Source organism: Meriones unguiculatus, chromosome 4, assembly GCF_030254825.1.
Source record: "Meriones unguiculatus strain TT.TT164.6M chromosome 4, Bangor_MerUng_6.1, whole genome shotgun sequence".
Taxonomy (NCBI): domain Eukaryota; kingdom Metazoa; phylum Chordata; class Mammalia; order Rodentia; family Muridae; genus Meriones; species Meriones unguiculatus.
This window is the reverse complement of record NC_083352.1, coordinates 106,624,606-106,633,791: the sequence shown is the minus strand read 5'-3', so window position 1 is coordinate 106,633,791 and position 9,186 is coordinate 106,624,606. Positions and strand designations below refer to the sequence as shown.

Sequence of the window (9,186 nt, the reverse complement as noted above, 5' to 3'; positions counted from 1 at the left end):
AGCTAGCCCTGTCCTTGACCCCTACCTGACAATCAAGGAAAGAGTCTGCAGTTTGCATCAGCAACAGGCGGGGTCAAAGTTTAGTCAATCAAATGTTGTGTAAGGATTCACTATGGCCGACGGAGGGGCCTGAGGCCTCCCAACATTCATTAACAACTACAAGTTCAATCATTATCTCCTTGGAGTTTATTGTCTTAAGTCAGTTCCAAACATTGCTGACCCTGGCTACGATCCAAAGGCCTGCCCCTTACATCAGAGGCGAGCCTCCGGGTACAGCTGAGGGGCAGGGCTGACCTCCCTCTGTATAGTATTTAAAGCAAGGAGGGCTGGCTACCAAGCACAGTTGGCCTTCCCTCTGGGAACACGCCTTCGGTCAACAGGGAAGATCCGGCAAGGCGCTCTCCCAGCTCCGATCCAGCCCTTCCAAAAGGAAGAAAGGTGGGTAGAGTCATTTCATTCACCTCTCTGAAAACACCAGTGATGGGACAGTTTGCTTTCTTTACAACCACAGCTCCCTGGTCCCATGCAACCCATGCAAAGACTACAGATGGAGCTGGAAGGAGCCCAAGGGCGCGGGTGCTCAGGAGCCCCCTTTTCTGTTTCAGGTGACACCAGCATCCCTGCCTCTCTCCACACAGTTGCGAACATGCCTCCTCAGCTGCATAATGGTCTGGACTTCTCTGCCAAGGTCATCCAGGGCAGCCTTGACAGCCTGCCCCAGGCAGTGAGGGAGTTCGTGGAAGGCAATGCCCAGCTGTGCCAGCCGGAGCATATCCATATCTGTGATGGCTCCGAGGAGGAGTACGGGCAGCTGCTGGCCCACATGCAGGAGGAGGGTATCATCCGCAAGCTGAAGAAATATGACAACTGGTGAGTCCCCTCAGCCCACACTCTCTGGCCCACAGGCTCCCCACTTCCACCTCTTGGGGTTGGAAGAAGAGGGAATGAAGAGGAACCTTGAGGTAGAGAAACTTAATAGAATGATCAGAATCCGGACACCCTGTGAGGTTAGCATAGCCAGTCGCTAGATTCCAGATAACTGGGAAAGGCCTCTCCCCAGGGCCAATTCATGGCCTAGCATCTGTCCTCCTGGTCAAGGCCCTGTTGGTTCAGCCTCCATACTTAAGGGACATGGCTAGTGTCCTTGTGTCCTGCAAGACTGGGAAGAGCCTGACATGGGAAGGAGGGGTGCATCCATGACGGTGACTTGCTGATGGGATCCCTGTGACTTTTTCAGTTGGCTGGCCCTCACTGACCCCAGGGATGTGGCCAGAATCGAAAGCAAGACGGTCATCATCACCCAAGAGCAGAGGGACACAGTGCCCATCCCCAAAACTGGCCTTAGCCAGCTGGGCCGCTGGATGTCTGAAGAGGACTTTGAGAAAGCATTCAATGCCAGGTTCCCAGGGTGCATGAAAGGTGAGTGAGACTAAACCCCGGCCTGACAGCGTGCTCTGTGCATAGTTTATGCTCCTAATGGTGGCCTGAGCTGCAAAGAGTAGTCCGTACGTGAAAATGCACCGCTCAGTTCTGCTTGATGGATAGTAGCACAGGAATATTAAAATGTCCTCTGATAGTCCTGGTGGCTCAGGCCTGTCATCCCAGACACTGAGAAGCTGAGGCAGGAGCATTCAAAGCTTAAGGCCAGCCTGAGCAACTTACATGTTGTCTCAAAATAAAAACTGAAGAGGGGGTTGTGGGAATGCCTCAGTCATAGAGTGCTGGCCTAGAATATGCAAGGCCCTGGGTTTGATCCTTAGTATCAAATAGATAAAATAGACAATAAATAAATAACAAGCTTCCTGCTCACGTGGGTGTAAAGCAGCTTAGCATGGCCAAACAGGAGGGTTATGAAAGCTTTAATTTCAGCATTTTGTAGTTCCCAGTGTCCACCTACACCAGAGGCTGGTGGCCAAGAGGACACGGCGTGGGAGACATGGCCATGGCTACTGCTAGAAGCATGATGCGGGGAAGCTTCGTGGGCCTCCATAGCTTCTTACCGGCTCCCCCCCACCGTCTGTCTCCGTAGGTCGCACTATGTATGTCATCCCGTTCAGCATGGGGCCTCTGGGCTCGCCCCTGGCCAAGATTGGTATAGAGCTGACTGACTCACCCTATGTGGTGGCCAGCATGCGGATCATGACCCGGATGGGGGTGTCTGTGCTGGAGGCCCTGGGCAGCGGGGAGTTTATCAAGTGCCTCCACTCCGTGGGGTGCCCTCTTCCCTTAAAGAGTAAGTACACCCTTTCCAACCCAAAAGGGAGGGGAGGGGCTGGGGCTGCGGTTCAGCGGGTGGAGAGCTTGCCTACTAGTGTGGGTGAGGCTCTGAGTCTGAGCCCAGACACCGAAGAAACTGAAGGTGGTGGGACAGGAGGGTCGGAAGTTCCGGGTCATTCTCAGCTCCACAGCTGGTTCAAGGCCCGCCTGGAGACTCGGGCAGGAATGTGCACCACACGCTCATATCGGTGCTCATTTTCAGAGCCCTTGGTCAACAACTGGGCCTGCAACCCGGAGCTGACCCTGATTGCCCACCTCCCGGACCGCAGAGAGATCATCTCCTTTGGAAGCGGATACGGCGGGAACTCACTGCTTGGGAAGAAGTGCTTTGCCCTGCGCATCGCCAGCCGGCTGGCTAAGGAGGAAGGGTGGCTGGCCGAGCACATGCTGGTACGCAGTCAGGAACCCCGGGCACAAGTTGGGAGGGCCTAGGGGGGAAAAGGCGATCCATGTCAAGATTCTTCAACCTCCGAAGACTTGAGGGCAGAGTGGGAGAAGAGCAAATGGACTCTAAGCATCTTAGTGTTCATCTCTCTGAAAGGGGCTCAACCCTCTCCCAAAGATAGGGCCTGTGTTTTTGTTAAAAACACGTACCTTTCATCTCTCTCTCTTTTTTTTAATCAATGATACAGAGTACTGGGGGTTTTGTGACAGTTTTATCTGTCAAGGATCAGAGGTTATGGTGTTGATCCGTGTCCCTGCAGATCCTGGGAATAACCAACCCTGAAGGCAAGAAGAAGTACCTGGCAGCGGCCTTCCCTAGTGCCTGCGGGAAGACCAACTTGGCCATGATGAACCCCACCCTTCCTGGGTGGAAAGTTGAGTGTGTAGGTGATGACATTGCCTGGATGAAGTTTGATGCCCAAGGTGAGTTTTCAGGTCTGGCTGATGACAAGTCATGACCCCTGGTGTGTGGCTGGCTTCAGACACCACTGTCTCTTAAGTTGCCAGCACTGGGCATTGAGAGTTAGAGTTCAGAGTCAGCCAGGCCTTAGCAGTGTTGTCCTGCAGGCCTTTTGTGAAGACCAGCTGGACAGAAAGGGCCATGGGCAGCTGTTTGCTTATACTCATACCTCTGTTTTCCTGGGATTGCTGCAGTTGGTGAGCTGATTCTATGGGTAAAGGCACTTGCCACCAAGCCTGATGACTTGAGTCTGATTCCCAGGGTCTATATGGTGAAAAGAGAGAACTGACTCCTCCAAGTTAACTTCTGACCTCCATATGTGTGCCCTGGACCACTCACACCCCACCTCCACACACACACACACACACACACACACACACACACACACTGAATAAATAACAATATTTTTAAAATAAGAGGATGCATTGCAGAGGGAGTGAAGAAGGAGAAGGTTGCAGAAATCTGAGTTGGCCATGGTGTGTGGATCGAAATGGATGGCTGTGATGTTTAGGGAGGGGGAACGGAAATGAAGATTTAACACGTGAGCTAGCCTGGCAAGGCGTTAAGAGCTCTGCTGTACTTGATCACATTCTTACCTCTTTCTCTGGCTTGCAACTTTCCAGGCAACTTACGGGCTATCAACCCAGAAAACGGTTTCTTTGGAGTTGCTCCTGGCACCTCGGTGAAGACAAATCCTAATGCCATTAAGACCATCCAGAGGAACACCATCTTCACCAACGTGGCCGAGACTAGTGATGGGGGTGTTTACTGGGAAGGCATCGATGAGCCGCTGGCCCCGGGCGTCACCATCACCTCCTGGAAGAACAAGGAGTGGAGACCACAGGATGGTGAGTGGCCTCCAGAAGCCATGTGCTGTGTCGTGTGGGTGCCACCCATCTGGGCCACAAGCTAAGGGCTATCTCTCTTTTGTAGAGGAACCATGCGCCCATCCCAACTCAAGATTCTGCACCCCTGCCAGCCAGTGCCCCATCATTGATCCCGCCTGGGAGTCTCCAGAAGGTGTGCCCATTGAGGGCATCATTTTTGGCGGCCGTAGACCTGCAGGTGAGACATCTTGGTTCAGGCTCGGAACCCGGGGTGTGGTGATACAAAGAAATCTTAGAAATCTTTTCCTCGAGCTATTTCCAAAGATCTTCCTCCCTCTATATCCAAACTAACCGGGCCAGTTCAAATGTAGGGCCAGCCTTCTGATCCCCAATGGCCTTTTTGGATCTGCGATCCGAGATAGCTTAGGTTAGTGCTCTGTTCCACTGAGTGACCTCTCTGGTGTGACTGGCCCTAGCGGTTTCCTGTTTATTGTCTCTGCAGATGTAATATTAACTCAATAGAAAATTCTGTTTGTCAGATGTGGTGGCTCACACCTGTAATCCTAGCACTGGGATGGATGGGGCAGGAGGATTGCTTGCAAGTTCACGGCTAGCCTGGGCTACTGAGTAAGCTCCAGGCTATTCTGGGCTACGGAGTGAAACTTTCTTAACATAAAAATAAAAAAAGATACTAGTACTCAGTTGAACAATGACATAGCACCATTAGTCTTAGAGAGTTCGGATGTCTGAGTCTTATGACCTTTTTCTCCCCACTCAAGGTGTCCCCCTTGTCTACGAAGCTCTCAGCTGGCAGCATGGAGTGTTTGTAGGAGCAGCCATGAGATCAGAGGCCACGGCTGCTGCAGAGCACAAGGGTGAGTCAAAGTCTGGGCCCCAAGCCTCGGGAAAGGCAGTCCAAGCCCTCTTCTTGGTGTCTGTCATGGAGGGAGAGGGAGAGAGAATTGGGTGTGATCAGGTTAGAGGTCAATGGGTGGTCTCTGTGTGACAGGCAAGGTCATCATGCACGACCCCTTTGCCATGCGGCCTTTCTTTGGCTACAACTTTGGCAAGTACCTGGCCCACTGGCTGAGCATGGCCCACCGCCCAGCGGCCAAGTTGCCCAAGATCTTCCACGTCAACTGGTTCCGGAAGGACAAAGATGGCAAGTTCCTGTGGCCGGGCTTCGGCGAGAACTCCCGGGTGCTGGAGTGGATGTTCAACAGGATCGAAGGGGAAGACAGCGCCAAGCTCACGCCCATCGGCTACATCCCTAAGGAAAACGCCCTGAACCTGAAAGGCCTGCGGGACGTCAACATGGAGGAGCTATTCGGAATCTCCAAGGAATTCTGGGAGAAGGAGGTGGAGGAGATCGAGAGGTACTTGGAAGAGCAAGTCAATGCCGACCTCCCCTATGAGATTGAGAGGGAACTCCAAGCCCTGAAACAGAGAATCAGCCAGATGTAATCCTAACTGGGGGGGACGTCTCAAGAGTCACCCCTTCCCACCCAGAACATGCGCAGGGAGCCGGCCCCAGCTTTGAGATAACAGCCACAATGCTGAGTAGATCAGAAAGGCATCTTTTAGTAGTCAGTACCGAAGAGTACCACAGAGAACAGGCTAGGGACAAATACGATTGGGAGGGGAAATCAAGGCACGAGCTCCAAAGTTTGCACCTGGCCACGCTGCAGGCTTTGGTTCCACTTCAAGGTCACTCAGGAATCCAGTTTCTCACTTTAGCTGTAGCAGTTAGCTGAGATGCACAGAAAACATACTTGAGCTGTATATACATGTGTGTGTGTGTTTGTGTCTGTGTGTGTGTGCACGCATCGTCCCATTGTCTACACGATATTTAATACCTTTGGAAAATCTTGGGCAAGTTTATCTGCAGTTGTAACAGACGTGTTGCTTTGTTGCTAGTATGTATGTTTAAATTATTTTTATACACTACCCTTACTTACTTTTCTTGACATAATTAAAATAGGTGTCCTGACCACTTCTTGGGGAAAAAAACGTACAAAATAAACTTTTATAGAAAAAGTGGATTTCATTGGCTTTGGCTTTTCTTTTTACTTGATCCGGGCGAAGGAAGAGCAGGCTGATTAGCAGCCACCTTGGGCTTTAATCCTGCTCCTCTGAGACCTGAGAGGTTGAAAGGAGGGAACTTGTCAGGGGCTGGGGGTGGGCCAGGAGGGGGGCGGGAGCTGGAGCTGGGAGGGGAGAAAGCTTGGTTTCCCCTGTGATAAGCCATTGGTGCCACTAGTTGGCGCTCTTTAGCAGCTTTTCAGACAGGCCTGTGCGTTTGCACAGCTGGATCCAGAGGGTTTAGGGTAGGTGAGCTGAATGAGAATTTGATCCCAGGGGCTCAGCCCTCTCCGTAAGTGCACTGTGGACAGGCACAGGCCTTTGCCTTCAAGCCCTTTCACGAGTAACACTTTTCTCAGTCTCTATGAGCCTAGGGAGTGGAGGGAGAACCAGAAGGAAGAGCATTAATTGTGCTCCTGGTGTGTACTCAGCTGTGCCATATGCTGCCTGGGAACGGGTATTGCAGGGGTTGGCCCAAGGTCAGCCTTTGGCCCTTCCTGAGTCTTTTCTGCTCCCTTCATTTATTGGCTCTTCCAGAAGAGTCTAAACAAACCATAAACTTTATGCAGTGTTATATGGCGCATTTGCCCTGCAGATGAGTGCTTGTTCCCTCCCAGCATGTTTTACTTTCAGGGAGCTGGCTCAGATGGCTTTACCCTCCTTCACCTCACCCCAGATGCTGCCTCATTCCCACACTCATTAGACACCTCCGGCCACTCCCTTAGCCACTCACCTACACAGACCCGCAATTCCCCAGGGCAGTCAGAACGTCCCCCAGGGCCCACTCAGTAGCCTTCCCTTCCCCTTTAAGTGAAGCGGGATCGGATCCTTGAACCAGAGCCCTGGGCTTCTCCTGGGCCTCTCAGAGGAACAAAGCGGCTGGGGCTTGGCTGGCTCCCTAGATCTGTTTCTTCCAGGAACACTGGATCACGTGAGGAGGGGGCTTGTTCTACACAGCTGACCCGCTAACGGCCCCAGGTGGGCTCACCTGTGGGGCTGACCACCTCCCTTCCCCCTCCTGCCTAGCTGTGAGCCCCAGACGTGTGACATTAGGGTACTCCTGCACCTCTTCTACGTCCCCCAGGCAGCACTGGCCCTGTTAAGATATGAGAATGAAATGGAATGGCCCAGCTCAGTGCAGGCCTTGGGGTCTGTAAGAGAGGATGGGTGCAAATTGACAAGTCAAGACTCTACCTCTTCAGTGTGATCTCTGGTGATCACATGGAACTCTGAGCCTCAGCTTCCTCGGCTGTAAAAAATGGGTAGATTTGCATTTCCTTGAGGACATCTGAAGAGATCAGATGAGCTGATTCGAGAAGGGGCGTGACACAGAAAAGGGCCCAACTGGGACAGCGATTTCGGCTTTCCTCTGGATCCCCAATGTGGCTGGGTGGAAGCCATATCATGATGGGAACCTGCCCTTCCCCTCCCTCATTAACTCTGAAGAGCAACTGTGCTCAGGAGTGGCCCTTGTTCTTCTGTGCGGCCCTCATCCCCATCCTCCCTCCTCATAGATGTCAGGGTGAGAGAAGGGAGAAGGAAGACAGTCAGGAGGACCAGGAGCAGCATTTTACCACTGCACCCCAACTCCCATAGTTACCTCCACCTTTCACAAGACCCGGACAAAAGGGTCTGAGCCTGAGGCCAGCAATTCTACCTTTCTGAGGTGTACCTCAAGGTACGTTTGTTTGTAGCTCTACCGTGCAGGAGGCGCTGGGCTCTATCCACAGTGCCACAAAAAGAAGGGGAAAGAGAGAAAGAGAAGGAGGGAGGGAGGGACCGAGGGAGGAAGAAAAGAAGAAAGGAAGAAAGGGGAAAAAAGTAAAAATTGTTTCCTAAGAAAAAAAAAATCACACCTACCCTAACAAAAGCACCCAGGACCTGACAGCCACGTTGCCAGCTGTCATGGCCATGGCCCAACCATAAAGAATTAATGAAAGAAGCTATATATTTTATTGTTGTTGTTGTTCCAGAATAGACCACTGGGTCACGTTAGAACAAAAAAAGAGGTGATCTACCCACAGCACTGGGCTCATGTCTTGGGGCCACCAGTTTCAACTAGTAGATGATTTGTGCATGGTTTCTGTCATCCCTGCCCACAACCAGCTATTCCAAAAAAGCCCCCAGGACTTTGCTGCAAGCAAAGTATTTATATCAAGCCGGGAGCCCCCACCCCAACTGGCAAAACGCTAAGTTGGAAGATGAACAGTTCCTTCTGAGGGGACAAATGGCAGCTGTTGGTTGGGGTAAGTTGGAACCAGTGGCCTTCTGGCCTTCCCTGAAGTTTGGCCTGAGGTTTTCCTGGCTGGCTTCTACAGGAAGCTCAGCAGAGTGAGGGACCCACAGGAGAGGCTCAGGATGCAGGCGAAGCCCACTTCAGAGGACCTGTTCCTGTGACAGGAGGGCAGCTGGGCATGATCAATGAGGAGTTGATTATTACAGAACCGAATCCCTGAATCATGTTCTCCTGGCCATCTGGGTCTCCTCAGCATTGGGACAAAAGCTTAGAGGTCTCTGAAATGCGTAGAGTGGGGACTTGGGGGCTGCCACAGAGGAGCAGCGGACGTCATTCAGTCCACAGCAGCCTCGGAGTAGAGCCAAGAACACATTCACGTGGCTGACACTTCCCCCTGAGAGCCTTGCCCACACAGCCCAGGTCCTGTGGTCCAGCTAGGCTGTGAGCCCCTTGGTAATGGGATATGCAAATGAGCCAGTGTTTGCCAGCCTGAGTGACAGACCTGCTCTCCAGGCGAAGCAATTTACAGCAAAATACGCTGTAAATATTTGTTCAGCTCAGGAAAATGACTTTAATTGCATAATTAAACTTGTAGGCTCTACTTCCAGATGAAAGGGTGGGGAGAGGCAGGCAGCCTGCAGCTGTCCCTTGGAACTTGTTGACAGCGAGGACCGGCCACTATACTTTGTTCTATACTTTGTTCCGACCTTTCTTCCCATGGTCCAAGCCTGGGGAGCGATGTGGGAGGGTGAAGGAAGTAGTGGGGGACAGTGGTGGCTATGGGTAGATGGAGAGCAGAACAGACCCCAAATGAGAGCAGCTCTGGAAAGGGGTCTGAAGACCCTCAGGCAGGCCCTAAT

General features: G+C 52.2%; 1 protein-coding gene across 2 annotated transcripts; it reads left to right on the top strand.

The window, feature by feature from the left end:
* The first annotated feature begins 286 nt into the window (after nucleotides 1-286).
* Pck1 (phosphoenolpyruvate carboxykinase 1) lies at nucleotides 287-6,050 on the top strand. Of its 2 annotated transcripts, none has more exons than XM_021657013.2 (10): nucleotides 287-438; nucleotides 606-870; nucleotides 1,238-1,419; nucleotides 2,030-2,233; nucleotides 2,480-2,667; nucleotides 2,982-3,144; nucleotides 3,805-4,029; nucleotides 4,115-4,246; nucleotides 4,788-4,883; nucleotides 5,018-6,050. In XM_021657013.2, the coding sequence occupies exons 2-10, from the start codon at nucleotides 647-649 to the stop codon at nucleotides 5,470-5,472; spliced, it is 1,869 nt and encodes a 622-aa protein (XP_021512688.1). In that variant the 5' UTR covers nucleotides 287-438; nucleotides 606-646; the 3' UTR covers nucleotides 5,473-6,050. The 2 variants fall into 2 exon arrangements, with proteins under 2 accessions (XP_021512688.1, XP_060238751.1); XM_060382768.1 differs by having other exon boundaries at nucleotides 318-438; nucleotides 639-870.
* Nucleotides 6,051-9,186: the final 3,136 nt, after the last annotated feature.

What these genes read in the sequence shown, in the direction of transcription:
- Pck1 (XM_021657013.2), top strand. Translation starts at nt 647, where the DNA reads ATGCCTCCTCAGCTGCATAATGGTCTGGACTTCTCTGCCAAGGTCATC. An exon ending in GATGAAGTTTGATGCCCAAG is followed by an intron (nt 3,145 to 3,804) that starts GTGAGTTTTCAG and finishes GCAACTTTCCAG; the next exon opens with GCAACTTACGGGCTATCAAC. An exon ending in GGAGTGGAGACCACAGGATG is followed by an intron (nt 4,030 to 4,114) that starts GTGAGTGGCCTC and finishes TCTCTTTTGTAG; the next exon opens with AGGAACCATGCGCCCATCCC.